The 22261-nt window shown below is 44.2% G+C and overlaps 1 protein-coding gene across 1 annotated transcript in view; it reads left to right on the top strand.

Moving 5' to 3' along the window:
* The first annotated feature begins 11840 nt into the window (after positions 1-11840).
* LOC115119147 (phosphatidylinositol 3,4,5-trisphosphate 5-phosphatase 1) overlaps positions 11841-22261 on the top strand; it is a 68359-nt gene continuing 57938 nt past the window's right edge. Inside the window, exons 1-2 of the mRNA XM_029647898.2 lie at positions 11841-12323; positions 13760-13823. Of these exons, the coding sequence (XP_029503758.2) occupies positions 12181-12323; positions 13760-13823 (207 nt within the window). The 5' untranslated portion in view covers positions 11841-12180. The remainder of the gene's footprint in view (positions 12324-13759; positions 13824-22261) is intronic.

Raw genomic sequence — 22261 nt, 5'->3', positions numbered from 1 at the left:
CCTGTTCACCTCTCCCCTGTTCACCTGTCCCTGTTAACCTGTCCCCTGTTCACCTCTCCCCTATTCACCTGTCCCCTGCTCACCTGTCCCCTGTTCACCTGTCCCCTGTCCCCTGTTCACCTGTCCCTGTTCACCTGTCCCCTAGTCACCTGTCCCCTGTTCACCTGTCCCCTGTCCCCTGTTCACCTGTCCCCTGTTCACCTGTCCCCTGTTCACCTGTCCCCTGTTCACCTGTCCCTGTTCACCTGCCCCCTGTTCACCTGTCCCTGTTCAGCTGTCCCCTGTTCACCTCTCCCTGTTAACCTGTCCCCTGTTAACCTGTCCCCTGTTCACCTCTCCCCTATTCACCTGTCCCCTGCTCACCTGTCCCCTGTTCACCTGTCCCCTGTTCACCTGTCCCCTGTTCACCTGTCCCCTGTTCACCTGTCCCCTAGTCACCTGTCCCCTGTTCACCTGTCCCCTGTTCACCTGTCCCCTGTCCACCTGTCCCCTGTTCACCTGTCCCCTGTTCACCTGTCCCCTGTTCACCTGTCCCCTGTTCACCTGTCCCCTGTCCCCTATTCACCTCTCCCCTGTTCACCTGTCCCCTGTTCACCTGTCCCCTGTTCACCTGCCCCCTGTTCACCTGTCCCCTGTTCACCTGTCCCCTGTTCACCTGTCCCCTGTTCACCTCTCCCCTGTTCACCTGTCCCCTGTTCACCTGTCACCTGTCCCCTGTTCACCTGTCCCCTGTTCACCTGTCCCCTGTTCACCTGTCCCCTGTTCACCTCTCCCCTGTTCACCTGTCCCCCCCTGTTCACCTGTCCCTGTTCGCCTGTCCCCTGTCCCTGTCCCTGTTCACCTGTCCCTGTTCACCTCTCCCTGTTCACCTGTCCCCTGTTCACCTGTCCCCTGTTAACCTGTCCCCTGTTCACCTGTCCCCTGTTCATCTTTCCCCTGTTCACCTCTCCCCTGTTCACCTGCCCCCTGTTCACCTGTCCCCTGTTCAGCTGTCCCCTGTTCACCTGCCCCCTGTTCACCTGTCCCTGTTCAGCTGTCCCCTAGTCACCTGTCCCCTGTTCACCTGTTCACCTGTCCCTGTTCACCTGTCCCCATTCGCCTGTCCGCTGTTCACCTGTCCCCTGTTCACCTGTCCCCATTCACCTGTCCCCATTCACCTGTCCCCTAGTCACCTGTCCCCTGTTCACCTGTCCCCTGTTCACCTGTCCCCATTCGCCTGTCCGCTGTTCACCTGTCCCCATTCACCTGTCCCCTAGTCACCTGTCCCCTGTTCACCTGTCCCCATTCGCCTGTCCGCTGTTCACCTGTCCCCTGTTCACCTGTCCCCATTCACCTGTCCCCATTCACCTGTCCCCTAGTCACCTGTCCCCTGTTCACCTGTCCCCTGTTCACCTGTCCCCATTCGCCTGTCCGCTGTTCACCTGTCCCCTGTTCACCTGTCCCCTGTTCACCTGTCCCCATTCACCTGTCCCCTAGTCACCTGTCCCCTGTTCACCTGTCCCCTGTTCACCTGTCCCCATTCGCCTGTCCGCTGTTCACCTGTCCCCTGTTCACCTGTCCCCATTCACCTGTCCCCATTCACCTGTCCCCATTCACCTGTCCCCTAGTCACCTGTCCCCTGTTCACCTGTCCCCTGTCCCCTGTTCACCTGTCCCCAATTCCCACTGATTACTATTTGTATTTATGTGCCCTTTGGTTTCCATGGTCTTGTTTGATTATTGTTCCAATGTCCGTTGGTGCATGTGACTACCTGTGCTGTGTGTTTTGGGCTTTCGTGCCATTGTGGATTGCGCAGATGATTATGGGTCTCGTCCCGTGTGTTAATCATTGTATGCGTGTGTTATTTATTCTAGGTACTCCTCGCTCTTTTGTTTTGGGTTTCAACCCTGTGTCTTTACACGGCACGCTGTAATATGGACTTAATAAAAAAAACTATTACGCATTCCTGCGCCTGTCTCCCGATCCTTCATACCAACGTTACATCACGGTTGGTTCCATATCCTTAAAGGTTGAAGAGCCCAGGATCACAGACCCCACCCCTTCTCTCGTGGTTGGATCACAGACCCCACCCCTTCTCTCGTGGTTGGATCACAGACCCCACCCCTTCTCTCGTGGTTGGATCACAGACTCATCTCTTCTCTCGTGGTTGGATCACAGACTCATCTCTTCTCTCGTGGTTGGATCACAGAATCACCTCTTCTCTCGTGGTTGGATCACAGACCCCACCCCTTCTCTCGTGGTTGGATCACAGACCCCACCCCTTCTCTCGTGGTTGGATCACAGACCCCACCCCTTCTCTCGTGGTTGGATCACAGACCCCACCCCTTCTCTCGTGGTTGGATCACAGACTCATCTCTTCTCTCGTGGTTGGATCACAGACTCATCTCTTCTCTCGTGGTTGGATCACAGAATCACCTCTTCTCTCGTGGTTGGATCACAGACCCCACCCCTTCTCTCGTGGTTGGATCACAGACCCCACCCCTTCTCTCGTGGTTGGATCACAGACCCCACCCCTTCCCTCGTGGTTGGATCACAGACCCCACCCCTTCTCTCGTGGTTGGATCACAGACCCCACCCCTTCTCTCGTGGTTGGATCCCAGAATCACCTCTTCTTTCGTGGTTGGATCACAGAATCACCTCTTCTCTCGTGGTTGGATCACAGAATCACCTCTTCTCTCGTGGTTGGATCACAGAATCACCTCTTCTCTCGTGGTTGGATCACAGAATCACCCCTTCTCTCATGCTTGGATGGTGGGCCTGATTGGCATGCACAGTATTTGACAGACTGTTTTCAGAGATGTTTCAGTTCCTTTTCTTGCCCATCATGTACCTATCCTGGGTGGTTTTAATACTGTTTTCAGGTATGTGTTCCTTCCTTTCCACGACCTGTGTGTACCTATCCTGAAGTACATGGGAGACTACCCCACCAGGCAGATACAGAGTCCTCTAGAGTTGACAGACCAGATCTTTGACCCAGCCACCAAGGACGAGGGCCTGAGAGACAAGATCTACTGTCAGATCATGAAACAAACGACCAGCAACAACAACATGTAGGCTTGAAGGGCCCGTTTCCCAGACGCAGATTAGATGAAGCGTAATCCATTGATCAAGTGGTTATAGCCTACTGTTACTGGTAGATATTAGTGACATAACCACTATATTACTACGATATTGTGATTATTACCCCCAGCATCACTGTAGTTGCACAGTTTCTCTGTTACCCCCCCCTCCTGAAATATACAGTATATATATTTTTTAAATCTATTGAGTCAATGGTCAGCTACTCACAAAGTATAGTCTGCTGTAGTCATTCTCAGTGGCATTAGGCTATGTTGTTCAACATAATTATAATGATGAAAGTGGAGAGAGAGAGAACTTCAAAGAAGTATAATCATAATCATACACTGAAGAAAATAATCAGGATAATCTTCTAGGATGAATCTCGAACGGATCTCGTTTCATTCTTTTAATTTTAACAAGAGAGGAAAAGCAGAACTGGCACCTGTCTTCAGCCCTCGATCGTACACGCTTCGCCGCCCACAGGTCTAGACAGGCCTGTTTTCAGAAAGCTTCCTGATTGGACATATAGAGAATGAGCAAACTCATAGCACGGATCCCCAAAGGACCCATCAATCAAAGTAGCGCATTTCACTCAGACACTTAAAGCAAATCACATTTCTCCTTTCCCTAAAAAAACATATTTTTAAAACCTTGCTTTATCTTCAAATCCGTTCCGCAGGATAGCAAAAATGCGTATAGGCCTACATTGTAGGATAATGCTAAAACAATGTAGCCTATTATGTATATTGACAAGCTCCCTGTGTAGATGTCATCAATATAACACTACATGGCATAGTAATTATCTGGGGGGGGGTTTATACAGCTCTGTAGATGCCTAATGGACAACATTTATTTGTATTGCTTCTAAAATCTTTTTAATGAATTTTTATCTTATTAACACTTTGTTGTAGCTAGCTATTTGTGTCGGTTGCTATCAAGTAAACACAATGATATAGTATTGGATTATTATAGTACTACTATTATAATATTGTATTATACCTGTGTGTATTATACAGTATATCCCAAAAGTGAGTACACCCCTCACATTTTTGTAGATATTTGAGTATGTCTTTTCATGTGACAACACTGAAGAATTGACACTTTGCTACAATGTAAAGTAGTGAGTGTACAGCTTGTATAACAGTGTACATTTTCTGTCCCCTCAAAATAACTCAACACACAGCCATTAATGTTTAAACCGCTGGTAACAAAAGTGAGTACACTCCTAAGTGAAAATGTCCAAATTGGGCCCAATTAGCCATTTCCCTCCCCGGTGTCATGTGACTCGTTAGGTCTCAGGTGTGAATGGGGAGCAGGTGTGTTACATTTGGTGTCATCGCTGTCACACTCCCTCATACTGACTGGTCACTGTCATTGGGCGCTCTGAACGCTCTGAGAGCGAAACGCTCTGAATTTACAAATGGTAATATGACAACGCTCTGAACTTACAACCAGACAATCTGACAACGCTCTGAATTTACAACCAGACAATCTGACAACGCTCTGAATTTACAACCAGACAATCTGACAACGCTCTGAATGTACAACCAGACAATCTGACAACGCTCTGAACTTACAACCAGACAATCTGACAACGCTCTGAACTTACAACCAGACAATCTGACAACGCTCTGAACGTACAACCAGACAATCTGACAACGCTCTGAACTTACAACCAGACAATCTGACAACGCTCTGAATGTACAACCAGACAATCTGACAACGCTCTGAATGTACAACCAGACAATCTGACAACGCTCTGAATGTACAACCAGACAATCTGACAACGCTCTGAATTTACAAACGCCCAACTCTGAACATACTCTGGCACTCCAGAGTGAATTTATGAATGAACACACCCAAAGTAGTAGAAGTGAGGTAACTACGTAAATTATACTCTGAATCAGTATTCATGTTACAATAAGGACTTTACCATGTCAACAAATTGGGGAAAACTCTATTATTTTCCCCATTGACCCCCAGTGTAAAAGAGCCAACTTTCAATCCTTGATTTTTTAAATTTATTATCTGGTTTAATATATCTCTAAAAATATATATATTTTATTTCACCTTTATTTAACCAGGTAGGCAAGTTGAGAACAAGTTCTCATTTACAATTGCGACCTGGCCAAGATAAAGCAAAGCAGTTCGACAGATACAACGACACAGAGTTACACATGGAGTAAAACAAACATACAGTCAATAATACAGTAAAAAAAACAAGTCTATATACAATGTGAGCAAATTAGGTGAGAAGGGAGGTAAAGGCAAAAAAGGCCATGGTGGCAAAGTAAATACAATATAGCAAGTAAAACACCGGAATGGTAGTTTTGCAATGGAAGAATGTGCAAAGTAGAAATAAAAATAATGGGGTGCAAAGGAGCAAAATAAATTAATTAATTAAATACAGTTGGGAAAGAGGTAGTTGTTTGGGCTAAATTATAGGTTGGCTATGTACAGGTGCAGTAATCTGTAAGATGCTCTGACAGTTGGTGCTTAAAGCTAGTGAGGGAGATAAGTGTTTCCAGTTTCAGAGATTTTTGTACTTCGTTCCAGTCATTGGCAGCAGAGAACTGGAAGGAGAGGCGGCCAAAGAAAGAATTGGTTTTGGGGGTGACTAGAGAGATATACCTGCTGGAGCGTGTGCTACAGGTGGGAGATGCTATGGTGACCAGCGAGCTGAGATAAGGGGGGACTTTACCTAGCAGGGTCTTGTAGATGACATGGAGCCAGTGGGTTTGGCGACGAGTATGAAGCGAGGGCCAGCCAACGAGAGCGTACAGGTCGCAATGGTGGGTAGTATATGGGGCTTTGGTGACAAAACGGATTGCACTGTGATAGACTGCATCCAATTTGTTGAGTAGGGTATTGGAGGCTATTTTGTAAATGACATCGCCAAAGTCAAGGATTGGTAGGATGGTCAGTTTTACAAGGGTATGTTTGGCAGCATGAGTGAAGGATGCTTTGTTGCGAAATAGGAAGCCAATTCTAGATTTAACTTTGGATTGGAGATGTTTGATATGGGTCTGGAAGGAGAGTTTACAGTCCAACCAGACACCTAAGTATTTGTAGTTGTCCACGAGCCTTCCAGAGTAGTGATGTTGGACAGGCGGGTAGGTGCAGGTAGTGATCGGTTGGAGAGCATGCATTTAGTATTTAAGAGCAATTGGAGGCCACGGAAGGAGAGTTGTATGGCATTGAAGCTTGCCTGGAGGGTTCAAATGTTTGGATGAAAGATGATTCACTTCAAAGTGATTCAAATTTTAAAAAATTCTAGAACAACAGCGTTGTTTACATGATATCTTGCCTGGGTTTGTTTACATGATATCTTGCCTGGGTTTGTTTACATGATGTCTAGCCTGGGTTTGTTTACATGATCTCTAGCCTGGGTTTGTTTACATGATGTCTAGCCTGGGTTTGTTTACATGATGTCTAGCCTGGGTTTGTTTACATGATGTCTAGCCTGGGTTTGTTTACATGATGTCTTGCCTGGGTTTGTTTACATGATGTCTAGCCTGGGTTTGTTTACATGATGTCTAGCCTGGGTTTGTTTACATGATGTCTTGCCTGGGTTTGTTTACATGATGTCTGGGTTTGTTTATATGATGTCTGGGTTTGTTTACATGATGTCTAGCCTGGGTTTGTTTACATGATGTCTTGCCTGGGTTTGTTTATGTGATGTCTGGGTTTGTTTACATGATGTCTAGCCTGGGTTTGTTTACATTATGTCTTGCCTGGGTTTGTTTACATAATGTCTTGCCTGGGTTTGTTTACATGATGTCTTGCCTGGGTTTGTTTACATGATGTCTTGCCTGGGTTTGTTTACATGATGTCTTGCCTGGGTTTGTTTACATGATGTCTAGTCTGGGTTTGTTTACATGATGTCTTGCCTGGGTTTGTTTACATGATGTCTAGCCTGGGTTTGTTTACATGATGTCTAGCCTGGGTTTGTTTACATGATGTCTAGCCTGGGTTTGTTTACATGATGTCTTGCCTGGGTTTGTTTACATGATGTCTTGCCTGGGTTTGTTTACATAATGTCTTGCCTGGGTTTGTTTACATGATGTCTTGCCTGGGTTTGTTTACATGATGTCTAGCCTGGGTTTGTTTACATGTCTTGTCTGGGTTTGTTTACATGATGTCTAGCCTGGGTTTGTTTACATGATGTCTAGCCTGGGTTTGTTTACATGATGTCTTGCCTGGGTTTGTTTGCATGATGTCTAGCCTGGGTTTGTTTACATGATGTCTTGCCTGGGTTTGTTTACATGATGTCTTGCCTGGGTTTGTTTACATGATGTCTTGCCTGGGTTTGTTTACATGATGTCTAGCCTGGGTTTGTTTACATGATGTCTAGCCTGGGTTTGTTTTCATGATGTCTAGTCTGGGTTTGTTTACATGATGTCTTGCCTGGGTTTGCTTTGTCACCCTGACAGTTTGATATTTCTTAATCACAAATGATGTAAATGACATTTACTGAGTCTTGCTTGAATGTTCTGGAACGGTAGGTAGCTAGCTAGCTAGCTAGCACTCACTCACTCACTCACTCACTCACTCACTCACTCACTCACTCACTCACTCACTCACTCACTCACTCACTCACTCACTCACCTGGCTGCTAGCACTCACTCACTCACCTGGCTGCTAGCACTCACTCACTCACTCACCTGGCTGCTAGCACTCACTCACTCACCTGGCTGCTAGCACTCACTCACCTGGCTGCTAGCACTCACTCACTCACCTGGCTGCTAGCACTCACTCACTCACTCACCTGGCTGCTAGCACTCACTCACTCACCTGGCTGCTAGCACTCACTCACTCACTCACCTGGCTGCTAGCACTCACTCACTCACTCACCTGGCTGCTAGCACTCACTCACTCACCTGGCTGCTAGCACTCACTCACTCACCTGGCTGCTAGCACTCACTCACTCACCTGGCTGCTAGCACTCACTCACTCACCTGGCTGCTAGCACTCACTCACTCACCTGGCTGCTAGCACTCACTCACTCACCTGGCTGCTAGCACTCACTCACTCACCTGGCTGCTAGCTAGCACTCACTCCCCTGGCTGCTAGCACGTCATGAAAAGTTGTCTGCTTGACTAAAACAAGCAGACAACAAGAACATTGTGTTTGAAAAATGTCAAGTTTTTGCTGTGAGCCAATTCGGTAACCAAGGTGACCATGGGTCGTTGTCCCCCGAGGCAGGCGGTGCCGCAACATTCTATTTAATACCAACTGCGAAAAAATAAATAAAAAATAAATAAAAGAAACCACCAACCACTTGTTGTTGATTCTTCACAAAAAAATACAGTTTTATATCTTTATGTTTGAAGCCTGAAATGTGGCAAAAGGTCGCAAAGTTCAAGGGGGCCGAATACTTTCGCAAGGCACTGTATGTCCCCTATAGTTATATATTTCTCCTATAGTGATATATGTCTCTATAGTGATATGTCTCTATAGTGATATATATCTCCTATAGTTATATACTGTATGTCCTCTATAGTGATATATGTCTATATAGTGATATATGTCCTCTATAGTGATATATGTCCCCTATAGTGATATATGTCCTCTATAGTGATATATGTCCCCTATAGTGATATATGTCTGTATAGTGATATATGTCTCCTATAGTGATATACAGTATGTCCTCTATAGTGATATATGTCTCTATAGTGATATATGTCCCCTATAGTGATATATGTCCCCTATAGCGATATATGTCCCCTATAGCGATATATGTCCCCTATAGTGATATATGTCTCTATAGTGATATATGTCTCCTATAGTGATAATCAGTATGTCCTCTATAGTGATATATGTCTCTATAGTGATATATGTCCCCTATAGTTATATGTCTCTATAGTGATATATGTCCCCTATAGTGATATATGTCTCCTATAGTTATATACGGTATGTCCTCTATAGTGATATGTCTCTATAGTGATATATGTCCCCTATAGTTATATATTTATCCTATAGTGATATGTCTCCTATAGTGATATATTGTATGTCCTCTATAGTGATATATGTCTCTATAGTGATATATGTCCCCTATAGTGATATATGTCCTCTATAGTCATATATGTCCTCTATAGTGATATATGTCATCTATAGTGATATTTGTCTCTACAGTGATATATGTCCCCTATAGTGATATATGTCTCTATAGTGATATATGTCCCCTATAGTGATATATGTCTCTATAGTGATATATGTCCCCTATAGTGATATATGTCCCCTATAGTTATATACGGTATGTCCTCTATAGTGATATATGTCCCCTATAGTGATATATGTCTCTATAGTGATATATGTCCCCTATAGTTATATACTGTATGTCCTCTATAGTGATATATGTCCCCTATAGTGATATATGTCTCCTATAGTTGCATACGGTATGTCCTCTATAGTGATATAGTCTGTCACATATAGTGCATACATTGTACAGTGTAGGCTGAGGTTAGAAAAGCCTGTTTCAGTGGTTAAATAACGAAGTGATTTGCATCAAGATTAGAGAAGCCTGTTTCAGTGGTTATTAAGTAACTGTACTTGAGTTGCATCACACTAATACATAACGTTGTTAGGTCTCCACTGCAACCCTCATGCTGTCCTCTTCTAGATATACAGGTAACTGGCCAAATAAACACCCACATACAGTGTGTTAATAAGGGCTTTGGGCCACCGTGAGCAGCCAGAACAGATTCAATGCACCTTGGCATAGATTCTACAGGGTCTGGACCTCCTATCTGGGGACCAGGAATGCCATTAGTTTGTGTTTTGTGATTTGGTGATTGGTGGAAAACACTGTCTCCGACGCCGCTCCAGAATCTCCCGTTCAAACAAGGTTGAGATCTTGTGACTGAGACGGCCACGGCATATGGTTTACATATAATGGCCTGCCCAGCATTTTTATACATGACCCTAAGCATGATGGGATGTTAATTGCTTAATTAACTCAGGCCCTGGTCAAAAGTGGTGCGTTATATTTATTATATTTTATTTATTTATTTCACCTTTAGGTAGGCCAGTTGAGAACAAGTTCTCATTTACAATTTACAAGATAAAGCAAAGCAGTGCGACACAAACAACAACACAGAGTTACACATGTGAAGTAATTACAAATTAGCAAATGAACACTGGAGTGATAGATGAGCAGATGATGAGCAGATGGTGATGTGCAAGTAGTGATACTGGTGTGCAAAAGAGCAGAAAAGTACAAAACAATATGGGGATGAGGTAGGGGGAAATGAGGTAGGTGGAAATGAGGTAGGGGGAAATGAGGTAGGGGGAAATGAGGTAGGTGGAAATGAGGTAGGGGGAAATGAGGTAGGGGGAAATGAGGTAGGGGGAAATGAGGTAGGTGGAAATGAGGTAGGGGGAAATGAGGTAGGAAATAGGGTGACATTTGAGACTCATACACAGACAGGATAGAAACCTTCAGGGCTCAGTAACACCTAATTTTGTAGATCATGTGACTCAGACTGGGTTCTCTTTTCAGGTTATGTGACTCAGACTGGGATATCTTTTCAGGTCATGTGTATGTAGTAACCAGTAGTGACCAGTAGTGACCAGTAGTAACCAGTAGTGACCAGTAGGAACCAGTAGTGACCAGTAGTGACCAGTAGTAACCAGTAGTGACAAGTAGGAACCAGTAGTAACCAGTAGTGACCAGTATGAACCAGTAGGAAATGGTAGGAACTAGTAGTGACCAGTAGGAACCAGTAGTGACCAGTGGTGACCAGTAGGAACCAGTAGTGACCAGTAGGAACCAGTAGTGACCAGTAGGAACCAGTAGTGACCAGTAAGAACCAGCGGTGACCAGTAGGAACCAGTAGTGACCAGTGGTGACCAGTAGGAACCAGTAGTGACCAGTAGGAACCAGAAGTGACCAGTAAGAACCAGTGGTGACCAGTAGGAGCCAGTAGAGACCAGTGGTAACCAGAATACAAGTTAGTGTGGTAGCCTTCTGTTGCCTAGCCCTGCACAGTAGGAACCAGTAGGCTCTCTCTGTAAAGTAAGTGTAATAACTGGTGGCTAGGCCTAGAACTTAGACCTTGAGTCTATTTCCCAGCCAACCTGCACTGTACTAGAATCCTAACCAGATGGTTTAATTGGGTTTCCTGAAACTATTCAAAGCAGCATATCTTCCTCTTCATTAGCCTAATGCTAACAGCGCTGATACAGATGTGTCAGATGTGATAACAAACACCCACACACATGGAACCTTCGCATGACTTTTCAGACCAGGGGTTGTGAGTTCCAAATGGAACCCTATTGACTATATAGTGCACTACTTTAGATCAAAGCCCTATGGCACCCTATTGACTATATAGTCCACTACTTTAGACCAGAGCCCTGTGGCACCCTATTCCCTATATAGGGCACTACTTTAGACCCCGTAGGTCATAGGGTGCCATTTGGGATGCATCCCAGAACAGATGAAACATGTATATTCTAACCTCTCACAGGCTAAAACACAGGCCACTAAAATGTATGTTTCCTATCAGACAGTTCAACATGACAGTGGTGGAAAGATAGTCTTAGCCTTGGGTAACTATTACAACAGTGCGACAAAGCTCTGTGACCAGCAGTCGTGTGCGTGCGTGCGTGCGCATGTGCGTGCGTGTGTGTGTGTGTGGTAGTGGTTCAGCTCTCTCTCTGGCCCTCCTCTCTCTTTCTAACTTCTCAAATGAGGAAGTTCACAGCCATGTTTGTAGCAGCTTCCTTTTTACAGCTTTCGACTCGCTAACAGGAAGAGAGAGAGAGATATAGAGAGTAAGAGAGAAACAGAGAGTAAGGGAGAGAGCAAGAGAGAAGTCTGTGAGAAACATGTCTGTAGCTGAGTGTTTTCAGTAGAGAACTGAACTCTCTAGCTGAGTGTTTTTCAGTAGAGAACTGAACTCTGTCTGTAGCTGAGTGTTTTCAGTAGAGAACTGAACTCTCTAGCTGAGTGTTTTCAGTAGAGAACTGAACTCTCTAGCTGAGTGTTTTCAGTAGAGAACTGGACTCTCTAGCTGAGTGTTTTCAGTAGAGAACTGGACTCTCTAGCTGAGTGTTTTCAGTAGAGAACTGAATTCTCTAGCTGAGTGTTTTCAGTAGAGAACTGAACTCTCCAGGATGTCTACGTCGTACCAGCCATGGCACCATGGTAATATCACCCGATCTAAGGCTGAGGATCTGCTCTCCAAAGCAGCTAAGGATGGGAGCTTCCTCCTCCGGGACAGTGAGTCCATACAGGGTGCCTATGCCCTCTGTGTTCTGTAAGTAAAATGTCCATTCTGACTACTTTTTGAAGATACATATATCTTCAAAAAAAGATATATATATATATATATAAAATATATAAATAAACTGACAGTTTAACAGTCCAATATTCTGTCAAATTGAGGAGGGAAGATTATGTTGAGAACTCGTCCCTTATACCTCTTCGTATGCAGAGAGAGACGGACAAGGAAATATTTGACAGCTAAACTACAAATGCTGTTGTACAAAGTTCAAATTGAGGAAGGAAGATGATGTTGAAGTCTTGACTCTGCAATGCACAGATCAAAGTAGCTTGGGGAGTAGGAAGAGCTGATTTTTTTTTAAATACGACTTTTGAAATCTGACCAAGCAATGATCAACGCTAATCACACTGTTTATTTTTTGGGAGCGATTTCAATCTGAAACCGTCAAATACCTACTTGTATATTATTTCGGATGACGTATTATCCTGCAGTGTGCGTTTGGGATGTATGGCAGAACAATGGGACGTTGACTTTCTGTTTCCTTACATCATGACATAAATCATGCCAACAAGTACATCGGTTGGGAATTTAAAAATCTTTTTGTTCAAGACTTTTGATTAACCAGAGAAACTGTCTAGAATACTGTTGTTGTTGCATGCAGTTATATACATATCTATCTATAGCAGGGACTCTATGTAACGTAGAACTAGTTTAAAAGTACACCTGCGTACTGCAGCAGACAACTCATCGGCACATACAGTCGTGCCGTGAAGCTGGGTAGAGACTCCGTTGTACAACTCATTGGCACATACAGTCGTGCCGTGAAGCTGGGTAGAGACTCCGTTGTACAACTCATTGGCACATACAGTCGTGCCGTGAAGCTGGGTAGAGACTCCGTTGTACAACTCATTGGCACATACAGTCGTGCCGTGAAGCTGGGTAGAGACTCCGTTGTACAACTCACGCCGCACATCTCTGTGTCGCTCTGATGCTTTTATTAGAATAATTGCTAAACAAAATAAATGAATGGTCATTTACTATTTTCCATTGTACACAAAGACCAAACGGAAGGGTGTTTGAGGGCATGCCATCTGTCATTACTGCACCTGTCACACTGCTGTGAAACGTCAGTTACTTTAAACCAGAAACCCAGACCCAACCTCTTCAGACCCAGACCCAGTCTGCTTCTCAAGACCCAGTCGGCTTCTCAAGACCCAGTCGGCTTCTCAAGACCCAGTCGGCTTCTCAAGACCCAGACTGCTTCTCAAGACCCAGTTGGCTTCTCAAGAAACAGACCACTTCTCAAGATCCATACCGCTTCTCAAGATCCAGACCGCTTCTCAAGACCCAGACGGCTTCTCAAGACCCAGACGGCTTCTCAAAACCCAGACCGCTTCTCAAGAACCAGACCGCCAGATCAAGACATCTCTGTAAACTGTATTATGATAACCCATCTTTCCTATTTCCAGGTTCCAGAACTGTGTGTATACCTACAGGATCCTACCCAATGAAGAGAGGAAACTCTCTGTCCAGGTCAGTCAGACAGCTCCACAATATATATTCTTACCAAATGCAATGTGAGGGATCTGCACCCTGTTTTGGGAGTGGATCCCCCTACAAAGCATTTAATGGTATTATTTTTTATGTAATATCTAAGAAGTAATCTAACAGTTCCCCAACAACTACCTAATACACACAAATCTAAAGGGGTGAATGAGAATATGTACATATAAATATATGGATGAGCGATGGCCGATCGACATAGGCAAGGTGCAATAGATGGTATAAAATACAGTATATACATATGATATGAGTTTTGTAAGATATGTAAACATTATTAAAGTGACATTATTTAAAGTGACTAGTGATCCATTTATTAGTGGCCAGTGATTGGATCTCAATGTAGGCAGCAGCATCTCTGAGTTAGTGATTGTTGTTTAGCTGTCTGATGGCCTTGAGATAGAAGCTGTTCTTCAGTCTCTCGGTCCCAGCTTTGATGCACCTGTACTGACCTCGCCTTCTGGGTGGTAGCGGTGTGAACAGGCAGTGGCTCGGGTGGATGTTCTCCTTGATGATCTTGTTGGCCTTCCTGTGACATCGGGTGGTGTAGGTGTCCTGGAGGGCAGGTAGTTTGCCCCCGGTGAGAGCCTTGCGGTTGAGGGCGGTGCAGTTGCCATACCAGTCTGTAAAATGGGTTTTGGGTGACAAGCCAAATTTCTTCAGCCTCCATCCAAGATGGCGTAGCAGTCAGACTTCTTTGTCTTTGTCCTGTCATGTCCCTTGTATATATCTTTTTATATATTTTTCTTCGCATTACATTTTTATAATATTTTCCTAAACCTCAACTTCTAAATTCTCTCCTGCAACCCGCCTCACCCAATGTGGCGTGGATCTGTTTTTTTTTCTAAAGTATTTCTATTTACCTCCAAACTGGAACCCCTCAACTGAAGCTAGTCAGCTAACTAGCTACCAGCTATCAGTCAGCAAACCACTGCTAGCGGTCATCAGCTAACCTCGGAAAGCTCTCGCCAGTTCGTACAACGTGACTCAAACCAGAGCACAACAGACCTATTCTTTTCTCTCCTTATTCCCGGATTCCCACCGCACACTCAGAACATTTTCATCTGGATCTTCGCAACTAGCTAACCGCATTCCCGGGTGACTACTCCTGGCTAGTGTTTCCATCCCGGAGCAAGCACCAATTAGCCTGAAGCTAGCCCGGATAGGGCTCCTAATTAGCCTGAAGCTAGCCCGGCTAGGGCTCCTAATTAGCCTGAAGCTAGCCCGGCTAGGGCTCCTGGGCTACCACCGAATCCCACTCCTGGGCTTCAATATCCGGACCCCTTCTACTGCCGTTACGGGGCACGGAACCCCGCCGATCGTCTACGACTGGAATACCGACATAATCTGCCCGAGGATTCCAACAGGCCCCTCCGGCGTAACGTCCGCTGAAGGCCAATTCTGCTAACCGCGGCCTGCTAGCTACCTAGAGCTACTTGGAACCCTACTAATCCACGACTGGTCTATCAACGTCACCTCACGAAGAGGCAAAAACAGACTTACCTCCATCACGAGATCCCCCAAAGGCCCTTCTGCTAGCTTGCTAGCCCCGGTCTGCTAACTGCTAGCTTGCCTGCCCCGGTCTGCTAACTGCTAGCTGGCTGCCCCAGCCTACTGACTGCTAGCTTGTTAGCATCGGCCTGCTAACTGTCTGAATCGCCGTGTCCCCAGCCAGCCCAACAACTCACTGGACCCATACGCATGCCTCTCTCTGATATCAATATGCCTTGTCCATTACTGTCCTGGTTAGTGATTACTGTCTTATTTCACTGTAGAGCCTCTAGGTTGTTCCACCTCCTACATATGCGATGACATCACCTGGTTTAAACGTCTCTAGAGACTAGAGGTCGACCGATTATGATTTTTCAATGTCGATTCCGATTATTGGAGGACCAAAAAAGCCGATGCCGATTAATCGGCCGATTTTAAAAAAATTAGAAAAATTATATTATATATATATTTGTAATAATGACAATTACAACAATACCGAATGAACACTTATTTTAACTTAATATAACATCAATAAAAATCCATTTAGCCTCAAATAAATAATGAAACATGTTCAATTTGGTTTAAATAATGCAAAAATAAAGTGTTGGAGAAGAAAGTAAAAGTGCAATATGTGCCATGTAAAAAAGCAAACGTTTAAGTTCCTTGCTCAGAACATGAGAACATATGAAAGCTGGTGGTTCCTTTTAACATGAGACTTTTAGGTTATAGTTATAGTATTTATAGGACTCTCTCTATACCATTTGTATCTCATATACCTTTGACTATTGGATGTTCTTATTGGCACTTTAGTATTGCCAGTTTAACAGTATTCCGTCCCTCTCCTCACCCCTACCTGGGCTCAAAACAGGAAGACATCGACAACAGCCACACTTGAAGCAGCGTTATCCATGCAGAGCAAGGGGAACAACTACTCCATGTCTCAGAGTGAGTGACGTTTGAAACGCTATTAGCGCGCACCCCGCTAATTAGCTAGCCATTTCACATCGGTTACATCTGCCTAATCTCAGGAGTTGATAGGCTTGAAGTCATAAACAGCGCAATGCTTGAAGCACAGGGAAGAGCTGCTGGCAAACGCACGAAAGTGCTGTTTGAATTAATGCTTACGAGCCTGCTGCTGCCTACCACCACTCAGTCAGACTGCTCTATCAAATATTAAATCATAGACTTAATTATAACATAATAACACACAGAAATACGAGCCTGGTCATTAATATGGTCGAATCCGGAAACTATAATTTCGAAAACAAAACGTTTATTCTTTCAGTGAAATACGGAACTGTTCGGTATTTTATCTAATGGGTGGCATCCCTAAGTCTACATATTCCTGTTACATTGTACAACCTTCAATGTTATGTGATATTTACGTAAAATTCTGGCAAATTAGTTCGCAACGAGCTACGCGGCCCAAACTGTTGCATATACCCTGACTCTGCGTGCAATGAACGCAAGAGAAGTGACACAATTTCACCTGGTTAATATTGCCTGCTAACCTGGATTTCTTTTAGCTAAATATGCAGGTTTAAAAATATATACTTATGTATGTTGATTTTAAGAAAGGCATTGGTGTTTATGGTTAGGTACAGTTGTCCAATGATTGTGCTTTTTTCGCAAATGCGCTTTTGTTAAATCATCCCCCTGCGTTGCATCGATTATATGCAACGTAGGACACGCTAGATAAACTAGTAATATCATCAACCATGTGTAGTTAACTGGTGATTATGATTGATTGGTTGTTTTTTATAAGATAAGTTTAATGCAAGCTTGTAACTTACCTTGGCTTCTTACTGCATTCGCGTAACAGGCAGGCTCCTCATGGAGCGCAATGAGAGGCGGCAGGGTAGCCTAGTGGTTAGAGCGTTGGACTAGTAACCGAAAGGGTGCAAGTTCGAATCCCCGAGCTGACAAGGCACAAATCTGTCGTTCTGCCCCTGAACAGGCAGTTAACCCACCGTTCCTAGGCAGTCATTGAAAATAAGAATGTGTTCTTAACTGACTTGCCTATTTAAAAAGGTGTAAAAAAAAAAATTGGGGGCCAAATCGGTGTACAAAAATACCAATTTCCGATTGTTTTGAAAACTTGAAATCAGCCCTAATTAATCGGCCATTCCGATTAGTCGGTCGACCTCTACTAGAGACTATATCTCTCTCATCATTACTCAATGCCTAGGTTTACCTCCAATGTACTCACACCCTACCTTGCCTTTGTCTGTACACTATGCATTTAATCTATGCTATCGTTCCCAGAAACCTGCTCCTTTTACTCTCTGTTCCGAACGTGCTAGACGTCCAGTTCGTATATCCTTTAGCCGTACCCTTATCCTACTTCTCCTCTGTTCCTCTGGTAATGTAGAGTTTAATCCAGGACCTGCAGTGCCTAGCTCCACTCCCACTCCCCAGGTGCTCTCATTTGTTGACTTCTGTAACCGTAAAAGCCTTGGTTTCATGCATGTTAACATTAGAAGCCTACGCTTCACTGCTTTAGCACACTCTGCCAACCCGGATGTCTTAGCCGTGTCTGAATCCTGGCTTAGGAAAACCACCAAAAACCCTGAAATCTCCATCCCTAACTATAACATTTTAGATAGAACTGCCAAAGGGGGCGGTGTTGCAATCTACTGCAAAGATAGCCTGCAGAGTTCTGTCCTACTATCCAGGTCTGTACCCAAACAATTTGAGCTTCTACTTCTAAAAAGAAAACAAGTCTCTCACCATTGCCGCTTGCTATAGACCACCCTCTGCCCCCAACTGTGCCCTCAACACCATATGTGATTTGATTGCCCCCCCCCCATCTATCTTCTGAGCTTGTGCTACTAGGTGACCTAAACTGGAACATGCTTAAGTTGACCCCCGTTCAGCTGAAAAGGTGGCGCAGGGAATGCAAAAATATTCTTTAGAAATATTTAACCTCCACACATTAACAAGTCCAATACCTCAAATGAAAGATAAACACCTTGTTCATCTACCCAGCGTGTCAGATTTTTAAAATGTTTTATGGCGAAAACACAACATTTATGTTAGACCACCACCAAACCAAAGAAAAAACATAGCCATTTTTTCCAGCAAAATATAAAAATCACAAAAGCAGGATTAAAAAAAAAATCTATCACTAACCTCTTGAAAATCTTCATCAGATGACAGTCCTATGACATGTTACACAGTACATTTATGTTTTGTTCGATAATATGCATTTTTATATCCATAAATCTCGGTTTACATTGACGCCTTGTTCAGAAAATCGTCCAAAATATCTATAGAAAGCTACGCCAGATAACAGAAATACTCATCATAAACTTTGACTAAAGATACATGTTCTACATATAAATAAAGATACACTGGTTCTTAATGCAACTGCTGTGTCAGATTTTTTTTTAAACGTTATGGAAAAAGCCTAACATTGCAATAATCTGAGACGGCGCTCAGACGTAACAATATTTCTCCGCCATGTTGGAGTCAACAAAATACAAAATTACAACATAAATATTCCCTTACCTTTGATGATCTTTCATCAGAATGTAGTGCAAGGAGTCCTAGTTCAACAATAAATCGTTTTGTTTCATAATGTTCAATTCTAGTGTCCAAGTAGCAGCATTTGCTACCACTTTCAGCTCAAATGCCCCAAAAATGACTTCTGGTCCAGGATAACTTTGCATGAAAACTTCCAAAACTTCCAAAAGACATATTACAGGTCGAAGAAACTGGTCAAACTAAGAATCAATCTTCAGGATGTTATAATCATATATATCCAATAGCATTCCAACCGGATCATTCGTTTTCATCTGGGGCTGATTGGAACAGCCGAAGCACTCAAAGACAAACGCGCCACAACAAAATGGCATTCTTTTTGCGACACCAACTACTTTCCTTCCCATTAGGTCAAAGTTCGCAGCAAATGCTCCATTACACTTTCTACTGAATGAGGACATCTAGTGGAAGACGTAGGACGTGTTTCCAGATCCATAACTTGTTGGGAAGGGAGTGGGCGATGACGTCAAAGTTGCCCCAACTTTCAGGATTTCAAAACTTGTTTGGAAGATTGCCTGCCCTGTGAGTTCTGTTATACTCACAGACATAATTCAAACGGTTTTAGAAACTTCAGAGTGTTTTCTATCCAATATTATTAATAATATGCATATATTAGCAATTTAGGACAGATTTTGATGCAGTTCACTATGGGCACGCAATTCATCCAAAGTGGAAATACTGCCTCCTATCTCTAACTGGTTTTAACACCCCGGCCATCCTACAATCTAAGCTTGATGCCCTCAATCTCAAACAAATGATCAATGAACCTACCAGGTACAACCCCAAATCCGTAAACACGGGCACCCTCATAGATATCATCCTAACTAACCCGCCCTCCAAATACACCTCTGCTGTTTTCAATCAAGATCTCAAGGTCTGTGACCAAACGACCACTCCTCATCACTGTCAAACGCTCCCTAAAACACTTCTGCGGGCAGGCCTTTCTAATCGACATGGCCGGGGTATCCTGGAATGACATTGATCTCATCCCGTCAGTAGAGGATGCCTGGTTATTCTTTAAAAGTGCCTTCCTCACCATCTTAAATAAGCATGCCCCATTCAATTGTTTTTAACTAGGAATAGATATAGTCCACTCCAGACCTGTCTGCCCTTCACCAGCACAAAAACATCCTGTGGCGTTCTGCATTAGCATCAAATAGTGATATGCAACTTTTCAGGGAAGTTAGGAACAAATATACACAGGCAGTTAGGAAAGCTAAGGCTAGCTTTTTCAAACAGACATTTGCATCCTGTAGTACAAACTCAAAAAAGTTCTGGGACACTGTAAAGTCCATGGAGAATAAGAGAACCTCCTCCCAGCTGCCCACTGCTCTGAGGCTAGGAAACACTGTTACCACTGATAAATCCACTATAATTGAGAATTTCAATAAGCATTTCTCTATGGCTGGCCATGCTTTCCACCTGGCTACCCCTACCCCGGTCAACTGCCCGGCACCCTCCACAGCAACCCGCCCAAGCCCCCACCATTTCTCCTTCACCCAAACCCAGATAGCTGATGTTCTGAAAGAGCTGCAAAATCTGGACCCCTACAAATCAGCCGGGCTAGACAATCTGGACCCTCTCGTTCTAAAATTGTCTGCAGAAATTGCTGGAACCCATATTACTAGCCTGTTCAACCTCTCTTTCATATCGTCTGAGATCCCCAAAGATTGGAAAGCTGCCACGGTCATCCCCCTCTTCAAAGGGGGTGAGACTCTAGACTCAAACTGCTACAGACCTATATCTATCCTACCCTGTCTTTCTAAGGTCTTCGAAAACCAAGTTAACAAACAGATTACCGACCATTTCGAATCCCACCGTACCTTCTCCGCTATGCAATCTGGTTTCAGAGCTGGTCATGGGTGCACCTCAGCCACCCTCAAGGTCCTAAACGATATCTTAACCGCCATCGATAAGAAACATTACTGTGCAGCCGTATTCATCGACCTGGCCAAGGCTTTAAACTCTGTCAATCACCACATTCTTATTGGCAGACTCGACAGCCTTGGTTTCTCAAATGATTGCCTCGCCTGGCTTACCAATTACTTCTCTGATAGAGTTCCTTGTGTCAAATCGGAGGGCCTGTTGTCCAGACCTCTGGCAGTCTCTATGGGGGTGCCACAGGGTTCAATTCTCGGGCCGACCCATTTCTCCGTAAACATCAATGATGTCGCTCTTGCTGCTGTTGATTCTCTGATCCACCTCTACACAGATGACACCATTCTCTATACTTCTGACCCCTATTTGGACACTGTGTTAACTAACCTCCAGACGACCTTCAATGCCATACAACTCTCATTCCGTAGCCTCCAACTGCTCTTAAATGCAAGTAAAACTAAATACATGCTATTCAATCGATCACTGCCCGCACCTGCCCGCCTGTCCAGCATCACTACTCTGGACGGCTCTGACTTAGAATACGTGGACAACTACAAATACCTAGGTGTCTGGTTAGACTGTAAACTCTCCTTCCAGACTCACATTAAGCATCTACAATCCAAAATTAAATCTAGAATCGGCTTCCTATTCAGCATCAAAGCATCCTTCACTCATGCTGCCAAACATACCCTCGTAAAACTGACCATACTACGAATCTTCGACTTCGGCGATGTCATCTATAAAATAGCCTCCAACACTCAAGAAATTGGATGCAGTCTATCACAGTGCCATCAGTTTGTCACCAAAGCCACATACACTACCCACCACTGCGACCTGTACACTCTTGTTGATTGGCCCTCGCTTCATACTAGTCGCCAAACCCACTGGCTACAGGTTATCTACAAGTCTCTGCTAGGTAAAGCCCCGCCTTATCTCAGCTCACTGGTCACCATAGCAGCACCCACTCATAGCACGCACTCCAGCAGGTATATCTCACTGGTCACCCCCAAAGCCAATTCCTCCTTTGGTCGCCTTTCCTTCCAGTTCTCTGCTGCCAGTGACTGGAACGGAACAAACTGCAAAAATCACTGAAGTTGGAGACTCATATCCCACTCACTAGCTTTAAGCACCAGCTGTCAGAGCAGCTCACAGATCACTGCACCTGTACATAGCCCATCTGTAAACAGCCCATCTATCTACCTCATCCCCCTACTGTATTTATTTATTTATCTTGCTCCTTTGCACCCCAGTATCTCTACTCGCGCAGTCATCTTCTGCACATCAATTACTTCGCCACCATGGCCTATTTATTGCCTTAACTCCCTTATCTTACCTCATCTGCACACAATGGAAACATTCTTTTTCTTTCTTTTTCTATCTGTATTATTGTTATGTATGTTTGTTTATTCCATGTGTAACTCTGTGTTGTTGTATGTGTCGAACTGGTTTGCTTTATCTTGGCCAGGTTGCAGTTGTAAATGAGAACTTGTTCTCAAATG

Source organism: Oncorhynchus nerka, linkage group LG25 (assembly GCF_034236695.1).
Source record: "Oncorhynchus nerka isolate Pitt River linkage group LG25, Oner_Uvic_2.0, whole genome shotgun sequence".
NCBI lineage: Eukaryota > Metazoa > Chordata > Actinopteri > Salmoniformes > Salmonidae > Oncorhynchus > Oncorhynchus nerka.
Note: the sequence above shows the minus strand (reverse complement) of the source record. Positions and strands in the feature narration are given on the sequence as shown.